This window comes from Rana temporaria, chromosome 10, assembly GCF_905171775.1.
Source record: "Rana temporaria chromosome 10, aRanTem1.1, whole genome shotgun sequence".
Taxonomy (NCBI): Eukaryota; Metazoa; Chordata; class Amphibia; order Anura; family Ranidae; genus Rana; species Rana temporaria.
In genome coordinates, this window is record NC_053498.1 from 125,454,309 (window position 1) to 125,474,346 (window position 20,038).

General features: G+C 44.7%; 1 protein-coding gene across 3 annotated transcripts in view; it reads left to right on the forward strand.

Moving 5' to 3' along the window:
* The window catches only part of KCNJ5 (potassium inwardly rectifying channel subfamily J member 5), a 143,898-nt gene that overhangs the window by 13,395 nt on the left and 110,465 nt on the right, over positions 1–20,038 (forward strand). For all 3 annotated transcript variants that reach the window (XM_040326208.1, XM_040326206.1, XM_040326207.1), the window contains exon 2: positions 12,666–12,713. In XM_040326208.1, the coding sequence (XP_040182142.1) occupies positions 12,667–12,713 (47 nt within the window). In that variant the 5' untranslated portion in view covers position 12,666. The remainder of the gene's footprint in view (positions 1–12,665; positions 12,714–20,038) is intronic.

Here is a 20,038-nt window from a genome sequence, read left to right on the forward strand (position 1 = left end):
CCTCCTGATCTCTCCTGAGATCCTTTCTGGATAGCTTGGGGAGACCCTCTTGTACAACCTGGGAGACGTTGCAATAGCACCTGGGTACTCCCGCTGAGGATACTCCCACTTCTTCAGCTCTGGCCCCACCTCTCCCGTGTAGACTTGTCCCTTCACAAAGGGCTCTTACCCCCTCTGGAGTAAGTTGAGTCCAGTCTTCTGATGGATTTCGGGGGTCATGAGGCCTTCTTGATAGAGCATCCGCATCTCGATTACCAACCCCTGGTCTGTACTTCAGGCTGAAGGTAAATGCCGAGAGAGCAGCTAACCACCTGTGACCGGTGGCGTCCAGCTTTGCAGTGGTGAGCAGGTATGTGAGGGGGTTGTTGTCCGTCTTTACCACAAATTCAGCCCCGTAAAGGTAATCCTTCAACTTGTCTACCACTGCCCACTTCAGAGCCAGAAATTCAAGCTTGTGAGTCGGATAGTTTCTTTCGGCAGGAATCAAACTTCTGCTCACATAGGCGATCGGCTGCAGATGCCCTTCATGCTCTTGATAGAGCACTCCTCCCAGTCCGTCACGGCTGGCATCCACATGCAACTCGTATGGTTTGGCAGGGTCTGCATAGGCCAAAACCGGAGCAGTGGTAAGGCTCCACTTCAATTGTCTGAAGGCTTCCTCACATCCTGGAGTCCACTGGTCCTGGATGGACTCTTTCTTCCTTCTGGGCCCTTCTTTTGGCTTCCTTGACTGATCTGGGCTTACACTAACTTCTTCCTGTTTCTTCAGGAGCTCAGTGAGTGGGTGGGCTATTTTAGCGAACCCCTCCACGAACCTTCTGTAGTACGAACAGAAGCCTAAGAATGACCTGAGTTCAGTCACGTTGGTGGGCCTTGGCCAAGAAGTGACAGCTTCTAACTTCTTGGGATCGGTTGCCACTCCCTCTTCAGACACAATGTGTCCCAGGTAATTCACTGAGGGCTGGTAGAACTGGCATTTTTCCATAGAGAGCTTCAGACCTTCATCATGAAGTCTCTTCAGGACCTTCTCCAGGCGTTCTTCGTGCTCTTCCAACGTTCTTCCAAATACTATGATGTCATCCAGGTAAACTAGTACTTCAAGTAGGTTCATGTCACCCACTGTTTTTTCCATCAACCTCTGGAACGTTGCTGGGGCCCCAGACAGGCCTTGCGGCATCCGGTTGAACTCAAAGAATCCGACTGGGGTGATAAAAGCGGTCTTCTCTTTGTCTTCAGGGCACATGGGGATCTGATAATACCCACTCTTTAAGTCCAGCACACTGAACCACTTCGCTCCCGACAGGCTCTGCAGAGCATCCTCTATCCGAGGTGTGGTGTACTGGTCAGGAATGGTCCTCCGGTTCAGGGTCCTGTAATCGATACATAGGCGTAGGGACCCGTTCTTCTTCCTGACCACCACTATTGGGGAGGCATAAGGACTCCTGGACTCCCGGATAATGCCAGTCCTCTTGAGTTCAGCCAGTTGTTCCCTCAAATCTTCCAGATCTCCCAATGGGATTCGCCTAACCCTTTCACGAAACGGCTTGTCTTCCTCCAGTCGAATTTGGTGGGTGGCACTCTTTGCCAAACCCACATCAAATTCACTTTTTGAGAAAGCTGCCCTCCATCTCAGAAGTTGGGCTTTAGCTCTTTCTCTCCATGCAGGAGTAAGAGGCGTATTCTTTGGGCAGAATTCTTCTACAGAGATTTCTGCTGCTGGTCCTTCCGTCGAACCACATGCTGCGACTGGAGTTGCTGGGCTGACCTGTCCTAACAGTAGTCTGGCTGGCACCCTCACTGGCACAGCTGCTGTGTTGCGGACACTGACTGGAACTTTGCCGTGAGTCCTCTTCAATGCCCTGGTGGGCAATACTTCAGGGATAAGTTCTAACCCCTTTTTTTCTTCCTGGCTTGTATTTTCAAGGACAATGAAAGGACCTGTTTTTTTCCAGCTTAACTTGACGGAGGCTCTCAGGCAGACTACTTCACCCGGCTGGACTAACCTCTTTTCCCTATCCAGGAGCCAGATTTTTCCCACTCCCTCTTCAGGAGCCTCTTCCTCCTGTCTAAGGTCTCGGTATGTCTGGGCCAACATTGGATGTATTTTAGTTGGGAGGGTCCCCTTCTGCAGCACAAGCGGTGCAAGTAGCCTCCTCACCAAGTTAGTGTTCGTCCCAATGATGAGGGAATTTTTGTCAGCCCCTGGGGGACGAGGGCACACTATGGCCAAGGTGTCGAAAGTCTCAGCCTCTCCTGCTGTACTTGGGTCGAAGGTGAGTCTGACCGGCAGGTAACCATCATATGGGAAGTTCTGGGTGCCTAATCCCCATATCTCTAGTTCCTCCAATTTCTGTAACGGCAGGTGCTTGAGATGTCTGTCATAGAAATCCCTGTAGAGCAAGGTTACTTGGGCTCCAGTGTCCAGCAGGGCTTTCGTATAAATCCCCTCTACTTGGATGGGAACAATTGGGGAGGGTCCCACTAGCTTGGGGGGAAATCCACTGATTGCAGTACCTTTGACCTGCCTGGTGGCTTGTACATTCGCCTTTGGGGGTCTCTCTCTTTTCCATCCTGGCTTGTTGGTGACCTCAGTGGTCAGGGGTATATGAGTCGGTGTGGAGTTCGCTATTGCAACCGGGCGCCCAGTTGACTCCTTCACTGGGGACCTCTGAAGTTTTTCCCCCAGTTGTTTGGATTTTGTTTCAGTTACTGGGCTTGGGCACACTCGCCTGAGATGTCCTACTCCTCCACATTTGAAGCAGACTCTCTGTGTTTGTTTCATAGGATGATTAATGGTAGGAGTCTCTGGAGCCTTGAGTGGCAGGACTTCTTCTGTCTGGGGTTTCACCAGACGAGTCATCAACATGGTCATCATTTCCAGTATTTCTTTCTGGGTCTGGAACAGCTTCTCCAGTTCAGTCTGACCTACGGGTAGGTGGTGAATAGGTGAAAGCCATGATCCCTGTTCAACGCTTGTTGCCAAAACATTAAGTTCCTGAGTGTCTGAGGGGACACCTATCTGCTGTATTTTAGCACTTGTGGTGCTAGGAGGTTGAAGTTTCCCCTGTTTTTGGTCCCTCTCAATCTCCATTTTATCCGCTTCATTCACTTTCTCAATGAGGACCTCATCCGGAGTTGAGGGATCTTCCAAATACTGCTTCAGTTGTAGCTTGATATAGTCACTCCTCAATCCCGTAGTCACAGATCTCCTAAATTTCCTCTTAACTAGCTCGGCTCCAAAATGCTCTCCATTTCCTTCTTCCTTTGATGTGAACAGCAGGCGGTCCTTGAGCTCAATGGCCCGAAATAGGAAGTTCTGAGGAGTCTCTCTACTATCCTGTGTCATATTTATCAGTCGATGAAACAGCTCAGTGGCATCTTCCTCCTCATAATAGCTTTTCAGTATCCTCTTTAGCTGGTTCAAGGTCAATCCACTCTTCCTCTCCAACATGCCCCTAACACTTGAACCTGGGCTGATGGCATGGATTACAGCCTCTCTAATTTCCGATTCCAGATATCCTTTCTGTAGCCCCAACTCTATTTGGTGTAGGAGGCTGGTGTAGGACAGTTTGTCCTTCTGCCCTCTTTCTCCTATCTGGCCGTCAATGTGGAAATCCTTCCGGATGGTTACTTCCTGCAAGCGGCCCTGGGTGCGTTTCTTCAGTACCTTCCCAGTGTTGGGCGTTATCTGGCCATCTTTCTGGTCCTCCAAAACGACACGTAACCCATTAATGCGTTCAGCTATCATACTGGAGGTCTCCTGAAACCTCTCCTGTATGTTACAGTATTGTCGCTTCAGGTCAGCCAGCTGTCGTTCTGCCAGTGATTTAACAGCAGCCTCTGCTTTCCTGTCTAAAGGTTCTAACTGCTTTTGACTGGGAGAGCGCCCTTCATGTTTGCTGGGGTGTGTCAGGTGGAACTCTGTCTTTTCGGACAATTTTATACTGGCACCGTGGAAGTTTTCAGGGACATCCCGTTCCCACTCTATCAGTGCATAGGTGCAGTCGGTCCCAGGATCGGGTTTCACTGCGACCACGTAAGCCTTTCTGTCCGGGGACAATGCTTGTACCACCTCTTTAATTTGTTTCTTTCCCCAGTCGCTCCCTGGAAGTTCAATGACCACGCTCTCTTCTGAGCGTGTCCCTTCTGCTTCGCACCATTGGACTATTTTGATGGGGTCCATGATAGCGTGAGGGGACGGGCTTGCTTGTAGAGTGACAGGAATCCCGGACGAGCCCCCACGTGTAGCACTGACCCCCGAAGGAGCTGCTGGTTTAATTTGGGCCTGCACTCTACTAATAAACCCCACTAACTTGGCTCAATCCCCTTGGCACAGCTGTGATGCAATGCAATACAATACAATGTAAGACAATACAAAATACCTGTATTATAACCCCAGGATCCACTGACTGCACTTGGAGTGAGAAAAACAGTATGCCACAACAACTGGATACTTAACCAGAGATATATTTTACTGTGAAATATGCAAAGAAGTTATTACAGTAATTGTGCTGTCATCCCAACGTAAGACGACAGCACAATTGATTTAAACATAAGCTATTTGAAAACAGTATACATAAACATTTTATACCTGGGAGCTCCCCCTACTTTATTAGCTATGCGTGAGATCTCACTTAAAGTACTTGGTCTTGGATCTTCTTTTCTTCGCTAGCTAAAGTGATTTGTAATCCACAGTTTTGATGAGTCAAATTGAAGTGAAAATGCTCCTGGTGTAACTGCAACAACTATTTTAAAATCGCTTGAAATGTCAAATTAGATAGGCCTCAAGCCTTCTCAGTTTCAGTTCCTCTGTGGAACTATAAATCCCAGTAAGGCCTGTATATGAGTCTAACTGCGTGTAAACTTAGCAAACTGTGGGTCGTGACCCGCTCACCCACTGGATCGGAGCTCCGGGTATTAACTTTTGTTCAGGGTCCTGTGACTGCAACTTGCTTCTCTGTCAGCTCTGTTCAGCTCCGCTGGATGGATCCGGTTCTCTGATGCTCGGATGAGTGTCTCTCGGTCTCTGCAATCCGGCCACTGTCCTCTAGCTCTCCGAGCTCAGCCTTCCCTCCCCAGCAGCTCGGCATCAGCATCCAGAAGCCTTTTGTTTACACTCCTGTCCCCCCTCGTCTCCAAGGCAACCAAAAACCTCAACAAAACATCTCTCTGCATTACCAGTATTTGGGTCTCTCCTCGTCTCCAAGGCAACCAAAATACTAAACAAAACATCTCTCTGCATTACCAGTATTTGGTCACTAGCTCCAAATACTTAAACATAGCAATGTCCATAGACGTTGTATTAAAGTATGCAAACACACATCAATATACAAGAATGTCAGCGCTACAGATATTTGTTGCTTACTTTCCGCTATAGCCTCTAGGCTTTGAAATATGTGCACCTGCTTCTTTATCTATTGGCATTTGAGGCAATCCATGGCAATTAATGACCAATATGCATGCAGGGCTGTGCAAGGTATTTTCTATTGTGCTTTAAAAGCATGTACGCCATTGCCACGTGAGCTGCTTGAGGAGCATGAAAGCCGCCCTGTGCGGGAATCTGAAGAATGAATATTGTCCTGATTAACAGATGGCCATTGGCGGGTCTTATGTTTTTTGGAGGGTTTGCGTTTAGGGATTCTGCTCCTAAAATAATGCTAAACACTATATTTTGCATTTCTGGAGCACTCTCTTTTTAAAATATGTCCCACACCGTTCCCTTGTATTTTTGCTAGTCTTTTGTGCCACTGACAGGTTTGGTGAGCTCTTATCTGCAAAAAAATATTGGTTTAATATGTTTAACTACAATATTCCACCCATAATCCCCATGTAGAAAAATAATTGTATGCAAATTCTTAAAAGAAATAGGTTAAATATATTCCTATGCATGTTTAACTACCATAATCCCCATGTAGAAAAATGATATGCATATTATCGGTAATAGGTTACATATGTTCTTTGTTAGTTGTTAACATGGTATTCCTCCCATAATATTCATACTCCCATCAAAAACAGGTCAAATGTAATTTTTCCATTACTTTTGTATAATTTACTATGATCCTGTTGTACAGCTGCATATATATCAGCAAGTGAACAGTTAAACACTAGCAACTGCTTCTTGCAACATTGTATCAAGCACTGCAGAAAAAAAAATAACGTAATTTGAGAAACAGAGTCATTACGTGAATAAATATGTGAATATAGTACACTGAAAACTAGTGAGAGTTCTGAGTATTGCAGCCAATAATATCCACATTAGTGTTCGTTTTTTGTTTTAATTATAAAACAAAAATAAATGCCTATACTTACCTGCTCTGTACAATCATTTTGCACATAGCAGCCCCGATCCTCCTTCTTTTTGGGGTGCCCTGCTGGCACTCCTGGCCCCTCCTCTTCATCGGTTCCCCCCTCCCCCCCACGGAAAGCTGCTTTCCCTGCGGCCACCCATGCAGGCTCACTCCCAAGTGCCACTGCTGCATCCATTGACACAGACAGCGTGACTCAGTCCCGCCCCCCCCTGCTCTTGCATAGCTCCCAACTGTCCCTGATTTCGAGGGACTGTGCCTGATTTGAAGCAATGTCCCTCCTGTCCCTCATTCCTCCTCATTTGTCCCTCATTCCTCCTCATTTGTCCCTCATTTTGGTATGATCTTTATAGCTCTATATAAAATGCACTTTTGATCTTTATCTTTCAAATAGTGTTTTTCAGTGCTAAATCTTTCATCCAATTTCTAAATTGCTGCATTTGTATATGTCAAAAGCCAATATAAAGGAATGGTAGTGGGGGAAAAAAAAGCAAAAGTGGGTTTAACCATTATTTTTTTTATTTTTTTTGTACAATCCCCTTTTAAGGGGGTGTGTCCTATGCTTACATACTATTGCTAATGTGTCCCTCATTCCCATCTCAAAAAGTTGGGAGGTATGGCTCCCGTGTCGCTGAATTTGAAAGCAGTGGGGGGAGCCAATGGCTCCCGCTGCTATCAATCTGTCCAATGAGGAGAGAGACAGTGGATGGAGCCGCTGCGCTCATGCACATTGCTGGATCGGGTCCAGGTAAGGAAAAGGGGGGTTTTGGGGGAGCTTTTTTACATAAAATGCATTAAGGTAAAAAAGTTGGGAGGTATTATTATACAGTATTTGGCCATGCCACGATATTGGATGGGTGATCACATACTTCATGAAGGATATTTCCCCATTAAAGTTCTAGCATGAACAATGTGTTTTTTTTTTTTTTTATTTATTTTTTTACCCTTTCAAAATAAACAAAAAAAAAATAACTTAGTTTCAGATCCCCTTCAATAGCTAGCTGTACAATGCAGTAACTCCCGGGAACAAATCAGAAATATTCTCTTAAAGGGTCCAGTGTTGGGGTCACAGGGTATGGATCCCTAGGGGGGAGATGCGTGATTTGTTTTTTTTACTTGTTTCACGTTAAAGAAATACTCACTGGAATGCACAAAACTTTCCTTTTATTTAATATCCAGCAGGATGAGGCGGAGCACTTTCCAAAATGTAACAAGATATTTGTAATGCAGTACAAAATAGAACTTACCGGTATGTGCTATGCACGCACATATAATATCATGTGACAGAGAAATCATATATACCATCACAAAGTGCCACATGCTAGTCAGTCAGAACACCTATACCATCACAGAGTATTATACAAGAGTCAGAGAACCCACATACCATTACATAGTATCATATGACAAAGAACAAATATACCATCACATGTGACAGTCAGAGAATGCGTATGCCATCACAGAGTATTATGTACTGTAAGAATCAGGGAACACATATCCCATTGCTTACTATCATGTGTGGGTAATGTTATTCATTCTGAGAAATCTTTATATTTGTGTGAAATTTGCCCTCTGCTGGTCGTTCTGGAAATATTCCGTCACGTAGAAAAATAATTTTGGCCATTCATAAAAGCACATTAAAGGTGAAATGCAACATCATGGCATAAGCATTATTTTATAGTTTTGGCTTTAATCTGTTTTTGGATAAATTTATTTTTCGCACCATTTTGTCAAATGACGTGGGTATGATATCAATTTATTTATTCAAATTATGTTTAGTAGAGCCTTTTCTTTGACCACTACGGCCCCGGAAGGTTTTACTCCCTTTATGACCAGGCCATTTTTGCGATACGGCACTGCGTTACTTTAACTGACAATTGTGCAATCGTGGGACGCTGTACCCAAATAAAATTTGTCCCGTCCCCCCCGATTAGATAACCCCTGCGTTTTTTTTTTTTTTGTGCTATAAACAAAAAAGAGCGACAATTTAGAAAAAAATAATTTTTTTTTTTTTTTTTTACTTTCTGCTATAATACATATCCAGTAAAAAAAATTAAAAAGTGAATTTCTTCATCAATTTAGGCCAATATGTATTCTGCTACATATTTTTGGTAAAAAAAAGTTCCCAATAAGCGTATATTAATTGGTTTGCACAAATTTTTTAGTGACTACAAATGATGGGATTTTTTTATGGAATGTTTTTATTTATTTTACTAGTAATGGCGGCGATCATCAATTTTTATTTTTATTTTTTGGGGGGACCAGTGACACTAATATAGTGATCAGTGCTAAAAATATGCACTGTTACTGTACTAATGACACTGGCAGGGAAGGAATTAACACCAGGGGTGATCAAAGGGTTAAGTGTGTCCTTAGGGGGTTGGTTACTAACTATGGGGATTGCTTTGACTGGGAGAATACAGAGATCCATGTTCCTGCTTAGCATATATGATCCCGGACCTGCTGATTGGCTACCCCTCTGGCCAGTCGGCTCGCTCACGCCACGGAGGCTACTGCACAAAGCAATGTACAGTAAATGTGAGGATGACAGTTCGGAAGTGGTTAAAGAGACTCTGTCACTTGGTCTATTCAGGGAAGAGTGACAGGATCTCTCTACAGCCATGCCCAAAACCCACTTCTATTCACCTTCCTTGCATTCCCCGATCACCCCATTACTTTGCTGGAAAAGCTGCAAAATGCTCAGCGTTTCCAGGTATAGAAGAGCATGTACCCCACCTTCCCAATGATGCTTTCCAATTGTTCCTAGCAGCAAATCGCCAAGTTTGATCTTGGTCACATGAGGGGGAAGGCATAAAGGTGGATCTCCATGATTTTTCACTTCTGCCACTCACCTCCCCTTCAGTATTTGTCATTAAACCCCATACTTACTCTTTTCCTGCAGTTTCCTTACCAGTCCAGGACCAGTGGGGGGGGGGGGCAGGTATTTCTCATGCGATTGGCCAAGTGGCTATTCATCCCTGGAAAATTGTGAGCCCAGCCTGTCTGAGGACAGTGATTCTCAACTACAAGGCTGTAGTCCATTGGTGGGCTGCAGCCTCTATTGTCCTAGGCCTCCAGCCAGCTGCAGATCCCCTAACCTCCCACAGTGCCTCTCCTATCCCACAGTGCCCAACCTCCTATAGTGGATCACATTTACCCCCAGGCCAGATGAGAACCCTCAACCTTCACAGTGCCGCCCAGCCTCCCACAGTGCCCCAAACCTCCAACAGTGTTTCACATTGCCCCCCAGCTTCCTCCAGAAAGCTCATCCCCCACAGTGTCATAAAGTCTGCTGCAGAGTCTCTTACTGTAAGCCACTCAACAACCTCCACCCAGTGGTGTATTTAGGTTTTGTGCTGCCCTAGGCCTGACTAAATCCATGCACCATTTAAATATGGTGCACCCCTTCCTATTAAAGACCTCTCCTCTTTAAACTCCACCTTTTTCTATTAGAGCTCCACTTCCAGTCTATTGGAATGCAAACTCTGCATGAAGTGTGGATAAATTCAGGTCAGAAGGAGGTCAAGTACACCTGTCAATAGATTCTGAATGATTACTAAAACATTTCAAACTGATGTCAGAACAAATGCAGTGCTAAGTGATAACAAAGGCAAATTCAGTGGTGGAAGTGCTCATATTCACCTGCTAAAATACCACTAAATGACATTACATTGGGCCAGCAGACTGGGTTTGGCTAAATCCATATTTGTGGATTATTGGACATACAATGGTGATCTGACCACACAGGTACCGCTCTTGGCTGTCAGTGCCACCTATCCCAGGGGGAACACTGGGGATGGGGACCTGCCTAACTAATGTTCCATTTGATGGTGGTCATGTGAAATTCACAAACTGGTTTCATGGTCAATGAATTCGGACTTAATCAGGCCAAAAATAATCCCAAAATATGTCGACCACAGACTGAAAGATCATTTAACCTGTGTATGTTTAATTACAATACATTTTGCTAAATAAAACAGGAGTAACTGGCATAAAGATTTTCCTATAGAGAAAGACCTAAGACAAATCAGAAGGTAACGAAAAAAGTACACTAAAAGTGTGGCGTAAGCCGGTGGGGACTCTTTTTATGCATGAGGAGGCTGTTTTTTTTTTGTGTGTGTGTGTGTGGGGGGGGGGGGGGGGTCAGCTTTTTTGCTGCCCCCTTGCAAAGTGCCGCCCTAGGCTAAGATACCGCATTGCCTCCACCCCCTTCATAGTGACACCCAGGCTCGTCCAGAGGCTTCCATCAGTTCAATACATATGTTGTATTCCCGTACTTTTTTTGAGCAATGAAGGTTTTGTAAGAATTTTCCAGGCCCTGGTCCCAAAAAGGTTGAGGACCCTTTCTCTAGGGGTGTGTACATAAAAGACCAGAATGACATGTAGCGCTACCCCCATGGGGGGCCACTTAATATTTGTTTGGTTCTGCACTCTGCCGCTCAACCCCAAGAACTGTCTCAACCCTCTGGCACACCTGCTTAACAATGTTAGTGTAGAACCCAGCAACAGAAAATGACACAATAATGAAAGAGCATATAGTACATTTATCAAGACCCTGGGTTCCTTCACTTCATCCGTTGTGGCAGTAAATGGAGACTCACAAAAAATTTCAATGAACAACTTGTAAAAGTTTACTATGATGGAAAAATAGTGAAGAATAACATAAAGAAATGGTGTGAATAACAGATATAAAAAACACAAGTATTGACTGGCAGAGATATTTGTTCAAAGTAATAACGTCACACCACTGTATCCAATAGCAACCTGATATGGGTATATGCGAGCAGGTGCACAGTGAAATAGATCCTCAATACTTTAATACCTGTATTGACGCACCTCCCCACTGAGGCCTCAGCACATAGACCACTGCACGCAGAATACACAACAGTGAACACAATAATAAAAGTACAAGTTCCAACTGTATGTTGCTATATGGCTCCTGTTCTTCTGCCTGTAACTCCACACAGTAATGCAAGGCTTTCTCCCTGGTGTGGAGTGTGATGCTCGCCCCCTCCCTTGAGGAGGGAGGGGCGAGCAGGAGAGTCAGGACGATCTCTACGTTGCAGATAGAGAAAGGAGCTGTTTGTTAGTGGGTATACTGACTCTCCTGCTCGCCCAAGGGAGGGGGCGAGCACGACACTCCACACCAGGGAGAAAGCCTTGCATTACTGTGTGGAGTTACAGACAGAAGAACAGGAAGTGAGGATTTCTCAGAAGAAATAAGGACATTTAAAAGCAAAATCGAAGGATGAGGTAAGTGAAAGAGGACTACACTAAGGTAGAGGAAGCTATTTAGGGGGAAAAAAATATACCTTTACAACCCCTTTAACAACATGAGTGCTTCCTCGTTGTCCTATATATCCCACAATGAAGGAAATATCCTGATAACGTTCCAATGGCTACTAGAGGGAGCCAAACCCTTTTATAAAGAAACAATACATTTCTTAAATGATAACTTTTGGTAGTAGACCTGTGCTACAGACATAACTCCTATTATACATAAGGAGGACTGTGCGGAAAAAGCTGGAAACAGCACTTGAACATGGAGACAATGGGGTAGATTCAGAGAGCAATTACGCCTGCGTATCCATAGATACGCAGCGTAATTGCTAAGTAGCGCCGGCGTATCTACTTTCTGTATTCAGAAAGCTAGATACGCCGACTGTAGCCTAAGATACGACTGGCATAAGTCTCTTATGCCGTCGTATCTTAGGGTGCATTCTGATGCTGGCTGCTAGGTGGCGCACCCGTAAGGGTGCTCCTGCTATTAGGAGGCGCAGCCAATGGTAAGTATGGACGTCGTTCCCGCGTTGCGATTTTCAAATTTTGCGTCGTTTGCGTAACTCGTTCGTGAATGGCGCTGGACGCCATTTACGTTCACGTCGAAGCCAATGACGTCCTTGCGACGTAATTTACCGCAATGCACGTCGGGAAATTTTCCCGACGGAGCATGCGCAGTACGTTCGGCGCGGGAACGCGCCTAATTTAAATGATCCACGCCCCCTACGGGATCATTTAAATTACGCGCGCTTATGCCGGCCCCTTTTACGATACGCCGCCGCAAATTACGGAGCAAATGCTTCGTGAATGCAGCGTAGCTCCAGTAATTTACGGAGGCGTAGCGTAAAAACGATACGCTGCGCCGCCGTATCAGTGCGCGCCCCTACCTGGGCCAGTAAGTACAAAGTGGTTCAGGGAAAAAGCCTGGTACACACTACTAGTTGTGGACAAGCTGATTGGCTACCATGCACAGCTGTACCAGATCTTGTAGTTTTTAGTAAATCAACCTGTGTGTGTAAATAAATATAAATTATTTTCCAAGTAGTGCTTTGATTTTTTTTTTTTTTCCCTTTTTCTTCACAGAATGAAGAAATATCCTAGCATACCGAGAATGCTTGGGACACCACAGATGTGAGTACTGTTGTCTTATCTTTACATTCCTGAGCTTTGTATATATAAATACCTCACTACCTGCACTGTACTAGAACAGATCTCCATCGCTTATCTCATGTGATTCTAAATTGTACAATCAGCCAAAAGGAGTAACCTGTCGGTGGCAGCAGCTGCATGCAAATTGGCACACAGCAAGATAAAACTGGAGATAAAACTATTATATTCTGAACATCGTTAAGCCTGTAGTAGAAAGTTAGGTATTGTCAGGGATGGGTCTTTCTTCTTTGGGTGCCAAAGATCAAACGGTTCACGTCAGCAAACTCTGCTCTGTGGACCATCAGAAACTCACCTTCAGCTATATGCACATTGTATCTCTAATTTACAACTGCTACTCCAACTAAAAGTGGAAATAACCTAGAGCCTCGTTTTCCTTAACATGTGTCACCACCGCATGTTCTTATTTTGCCCAGTGCATCATTATCTATCATCATTATCTATCATCATTATCTATCTACATTGAATAAAAACAACTATAGGGTGCTTGGCAGTCTATTTAAATTTTATAAAAGGATCACACAATAACTGTGTGGTAACACACAACAACAATCGTAATTCAAATGAAAAAGGTGATGGTGTCTGCGCTGTTTTATAAAGGACAGGGGCAGGGGGGGGGGGGGGGGGGGAGATAGATAATGTGACTATAATGCACTCAATATGCGTGGAAAAAAATGTCTTAATAAACCTCCAAATATTACGGATCTCTTCCTGGATCAAGAGATGAAACGGATATCTCGGAAATAACCTAAATCACAAAAAAAGTAAGTGCCAAACTATACACAAATAAGTGATAATGTATAAATGTATAAAAAAAATGATATATATACAATGTATGAGCCAAACAAAGTCAGCATAGAACACGTGCAAACAAAATGTTTAAATAAATGATGAATAAATAGGAGAGTCTCTGAGTAGTGATCCCGAAGCCAAGTGTTGAAGAATAGGAAGCTTCAGTGTGCAAAAAGAACACCTCTTGTGATTTATTAGCAGCTTACCTCACAGCTGTTGCTCTGAAGGCCTGATCATTCTCAAGGAATAGCACATCCGATAATATGATCAGCCTGAGAGTAGGCTAGGAAACCCAAACCAAGGGATATAGGCCCGGATTCACGTAGCACTTACGCTGACGTATCTACAGATACGCCACGTAAGTGTAAATGTGCGCCGTCGTATCTATGCGCCGTGCCCATAGAACTAGATACGCCTGAAAATAGGTTTCCTCCGACCGACGTAACTTTTCTACGCCGGCGTATATTTACGCTGGCCGCCTCTTTGCAAATATGCAAATGAGTGAGATACGCCGATTCACAAAAGTACTTGCGCCCGGCGCATTCATATACTCGGTTTACGTAAGTCGTACGTCCGGCGTAAAGTTAAGCCTCATAAAGCAGGTGCAAGTCATGTTAAGGTATGGGCCAGGGAACAGCCGTTGTATTTTACGTAATTTACATAGTAGTACGTGAATAGGGCTGGGCGTAGGTTACGTTCATGTCGTAGGCAGTGATTCGACGTATCTTAGGGAGTATTTCCGACGTGATTCTGAGCATGCGCACTGGGATGCTTCCACGGGACAGCGCATTCGCTGTTCGTTCGGCCCATCATTTGCATGGGGTCACGCTTCATTTAAATGGATCACGCCCACTAAAAACCTACTTTGAATTAGGCCGGCTTATGCCGAAAAATTTACGTTACGCTGGCGCAACGTTGGGAGAAAGTGCTTTGTGAATACTCTGCTTGCCTCTCTGTGTTACGTCGGCGTAGCGCATATGAGATGCGCTATGCCGGCAGAAATATGCGCCGATGTATCTGAATCCGGCCCATATAGTGTAACTCTTATGCCCTGTACACGCGATTGGTTCATCCGATGAAAACGGTCTGATGGATTTTTTCATCAGATATCCGATTAAAACTGACTTTCATCAGTCTTGCCTACACACCTCCAGTGATGTCTAGCAGCTTACCTCAGAAGCTGTTTAACTGACAGCTTATAGCACCTCATGTAACTCAACAGATACTGCAGATCTGCAGATGAGCCTATGTGCGGCCAGTAGAATCGGATGATACCATGTGAAAAAAATGACAGAGGGATATATAGTGTAACTCTGTTACCCCAAGGTACATTCAGATGGTAGACACACTAATGCACTCACATGGAACAGTAAATAGCGGGCTTGTCCCCATGAGCGCCGAGCTCGCAAAAATCCTTATGCTCCTCTTAAGTCTCTCCTTATGTCACAATGTACAACGGAAGGTCTCAGATAGTGGCAATATGGTCAAAGAAAAAGGAAGGAAAGAGGCACATTGCGTAATCCCATAAAAACTGGTACACATTTATTGGTAGAATAAGATAAAAAACACTCACATATACATCAGCTGTACGATCGGTGACAGTTACGAGCGCCAATCGGAATTCAGCCTCATGGATAAAAGCTTTGCAAATGAACAACTGTGATGTGTACTTTTTTTTTTTGCTCCAATTACTTTTTTTGCCTACTGTATAAATGTCTTTCAAATGGACCTTTTTTGACCACTTATCTACCGCCCGCTGTCAAATGACGGCGGGAGGCAGACCCCATTGTTCTGGGTGGACTTCATATGACGTTGCGCCCTTTTAAGCCACCCGCTGCGTCACTGGGGACCCAATACGCGTGCCAGGCGGCCGCAATGGCCGCCGGGCACCCGCAATTGCCCAGTAACTGAAAAGGACTGTGGATCGGTGTGTGTAAATACACCGATCCACGTCCTATCAGGGAGAGGGGACCAATGGTGTGTCCCTTGTACATAGGGACAACCATCGGTCATCTCCCCCCCCCAGTCACTCCCCTCCCCCCACAGTAAGAATCACTCATTAGGGCTTTTACTGTAAAAAAGAATCACTCATTAGGGAATACACTAACCCCTTCCTCGCCCCTAGTGTTAACCCCTTCCCTGCCAGTCACATTTATACAGTAATCAATGCATTTTTATAGCGGGGATCGCTGTATAAATGTGAATGGTCTCAAAAATGTGTTAAAAGTGTCCGATGTATCGCAATCAGGATAAAAAATCGCTGATCGCCGCCATTACTAGTAAAAAAAATGCTATACATCTATCCCCTATTTTGTAGACCCTATAACTTTTGCGCAAACCGTTATTGTGATTTCTTTTGTTTATAGTGCAAAAAAAAAACCGCAGAGGTGATCAAATACCACCAATAGAAAGCTCTATTTGTGGGGAAAAAATAAGAATTTCATTTGGGTACAGTGTTGCATGACCGCGCAATTGTCATTCAAAGAGTGACAGCGATGAAAGCTGAAAAATGGCTTGGGCAGGAAGGGGGTGAAAGTGCCCAGTAGGCAAGTGGTAAAGATGAAATTCGGGATAAGCAAATATTGTCTAAATCGGGGGTTCTCAACTACTTTCTTCAGGACCCACTAACAGGCCAGGTTTGCAAGATAACTGAAATACTGCACAGGTGATATCAGTAATTGCAGTATTCTACTTTGCATCTGCCCATGGTAATACTTCAAATCTGGCCTGTTAGTGGGTCCTGAGTACAGAAGTTGAGAACCACTGGATACAAGAGTCATGTGTATTCTTTTTTTAATCTCCGTGTGCTTTGTGTGTTTCTTCCACATCTGTGCAGTAATGCAGTGTAAAACATATAAAGACCGTTTTCTACTGTTCTTTCTCCTTGTGCAGGGTGGCTGGTCTTGTCTCCGCCCCCTCCTGTAGTTTTCTGCAGGCAGCCTGTAGTGGGTGGAGCCTGCTAGGTCCTTCCCGCAGCTCTGCTCTCTGCACATACTATGTACAGCACATTGACAATGTCACTGTTGATTTTCAAGGTATTATCTGGGTTTGTAAAGGCATTTGGTGTACAAAAAATAAATGTATACCCTTTGTTGCTATCTATTGAGGAATATATTTAAATTTAAAGATTTTGTGCCCGGAGTTCAGCTTTAAGTCAGTAAAATTGTTACGTGCTTGGCTCCTGAGAACTTCAGGTCCTTTATTGTTTTCTTGCCAGTCAGAACATTAACGGTACTTATTTACTTCAGTATTGCCCTGGGGGAAAGTCACATTCTTCTGACACACAAATGGCTTATGTCCCCTCCATTCCACTTGTATCGGCTTCGGTTTATTTTTTGCTGTTGTATCTTAGCCAGTAAAACTGTCTCAGCTGGGAACGTTAATAAGTATTTCTTGTGCTCTAAACGTTAATGGCTAACTTGCATTGTCTCTCAGCGGGCCCAAGGTTGTCATTAGAGAACTGTCAATGGAGCGCCTGAAATATCCCTTCAAGCTCTGGTGCCATGTGATAACGTGTCTCCTCTGCTCAGGCCTGGTTATCTAACTGGTTAAATGGTATCACCAGGACAGAAGGAGAAAAGAAACCTCAGCCTTCAATCTCCCTGGCACTAATCAATCATGTGCGGTGCTATTGTCTAATATTAGTTCAGCTGTTGTTACTGATTGTTGTAAACCGCCTGGAATTGTCAGCCTGGTAATGTTATGGCTGCTGATATATGTTCATATGGGCACTCATGCAACATTGGCGATACTCTTTTAATAAAAAGGTTCTGTTAATTGTCAAAGTATCATCAGAGATCCGCAAGCTCTTACAGCATCTGAACCACATTTTAGATATAACAAGAGTCCGTGAGCCACAGCAATTGTGACTAAACAGGAAACATTTTATAAAAACAGAATTATTGTCAAAATGGACCTTCTTCCCATAGATCTATTATGGACCTGTGCACATTCGCTACCCTACACATTTTAAATTGTGACTTTCTTTTTTTTTTTTTTTTAATGTTAGGCCTTGGCCTCCACCCACCACCATTTTCACCTAGGTGAGAATGACCTGTCCCAGCTGCCCCAGTCTCCTGGGGGCTCTACATCACATATCCCAGGAGGCAGGTCGCGTTTAACCTTGCTAGCGGGGAATAATGGGTAAAAGTGCTCTTTGCAGGTGTTTTGGCGGCGCTCACCATGGATTTCAATGGGCAGTGGTGCTTTAGAAGCGCAAGATGCCACTTGCAGGACTGTGCAAGCACACGGCTTCAGTGTGAATGCCCTCGGGCGTTCACACTGGAGTGATTGGAGAGGTACTTTGCGGGTGCAATTTTTAGTGCTATAGCGCCGGTGCGCAGGCGCCGAATAGAGCCGACCCGAGCTTCCTTCGGAAAGTCGTGACGCGCTGTGTGCGCCGTCATTTAGCATGTCAATCAATTGGCATGACAATAGGAACGCCCACTCCCGCGGGATTCCCTACCCCAGAAGCCGCGGTGAATTCCACGGCTAAACGCTATCTACGGCAAAAAAAAAAAAAATAGGTCAGTGTCATTTTATATGCAGGACTGGGCTGGATGTAGTGTTAGAATTTTTTTTATAGGGTGAACCTCCACTTTAAAGCGGGGGTTCACCCAAAAAATATTTTTTTAACATTACATTCAGCCGAGTTGTCCTAATGACAATCGGCTGTTTTTTTTTGTTTTTTTTTCCCGTACATATTGTATTTTCACCGCCGCTTCCGGGTATGTCTTCTGCGGGACTGGGCGTTACAATCTGATTGACAGGCTTTCGACCGTCGCATACTGCGTGTCACGAGTTGCCGAAAAAAGCCTAACGTCGGTGCGCAGGCGCCGTATAGAGCCGCGTATCTTTCGGCAACTCGTGACGCGCTGTATGCAACGGTCGGAAGCCTGTCAATCGGATAGGAACGCCAAGTCACGCAGAAGACATATCCGGAAGCGGCGGTAAATATACGGTATGTACGGAAAAAAAAAAAAAAAAACAGCCGATTGTCATTAGGACAACTCGGCTGAATGTAATGTTAAAATTTTATTTTTTGGTGAACCCCCTGCTTTAACACTTGGTTTGCTCTGTGCACTGTGGGTTGAAAGTGTGTGTGTGTGTGTGTGTGTGTGTGTGTGTGTCCGGCCGGCGCATTTTTTTATGTCGTTTGCGTTCGGCTTTTTCCGGTGTATAGTTAAAGCTACTGTTATGAGGCGTACTCAATGTTAAGTATGGCCGTCCTTCCCGCGTAGAAATTTGAAATTTTTACGTCGTTTGCGTAAGTCGTTCGCGAATAGGGATTTGCGTAGAATGACGTCACTGTCGGAACCATTGGCTTGTTCCGGGTTAATTTCGAGCATGCGCGCTGGGAAACCCCCACGGACGGCGCATGCGCAGTTAAAAAAAAACGTTGTTTACGTCGGGTCACAACGTATTTACATAAAACACGCTCCCATCACAGACATTTGAATTCCGCGCCATTACGCCGCCGTAACTTACGGCGCAGATTCTTTGTGGATTAAACAAAAAAAGTAAGTTATGGCGTAGTGTATCTTAGATACGCTACGCCCGGCGCATAAATGCGCCGCTGTACGAGGATCTGCCCCCACATCTGCATGTGTAGGAATGATGTCTCCCAGGGCCAGAGTGGGACTCATTTTCAGCCCTGGAGTTTCATGCCTTAGACCAGCCCACTTTAGTTCACGACTATTAAAATAATGTAATTAAAACCTCAAAATATAAGTTTGCAATGGCGCACTGTTCTCTACAGCCTGTAATTCATAGTATTTTTCAAAAAATATTTCCAATTCCGTGCAAATACAGTAACCTAAGTTTTGCTTCACAGTGAAGATTTATTAGAACAATAAATAACAGGACAGTATCAGAATCTATTTTCTTTAAGAATTAATATTCATAAATATCATTACCAGCTCCATTACACATTCCCAGCTCCATTACATAACAGGACCCAGCTCCATTACACATTCCCAGCTCCATTACATATTCTCAGCTCCATTACACATTCCCAGTTCCATTACACATTCCCAGCTCCATTACACAGACCCAGCTCCATTACACATTCCCCGTGACACTAATACAGTGATCACTGGTGACGGGGGGTGATCAAGGGGTTAAACCTTTATTAGAGGGGTGTCCCTAAACCTATCTGCCCCTACCAGCTAGCACTGATTTTTGTCACTAATGACACCAGTACAGTGATCAAAAAAAATATGAACACTGCACTGGGTGACATAGTGACGGGTTGAAGGGGTTAACGGGGGGGGGTGATTGGGGGGTGACAAGTGTACCTACGTGTACTAGTGTCAGTGTAGTGTTGGTGCACTTACTGAGATGTCTTCTCTCCTCTCTCTGGAACCAAAAGACTTCCACAAGGAGAGATGACATTACTTCCCCTACCTGTGTTTACACTTGCACAGGCAGGGGCAGGATTTCATTCGCCAGGACCAATCACCAGGTCCAGGCCAAAAATCATTGGCCTCGGCCTGTAG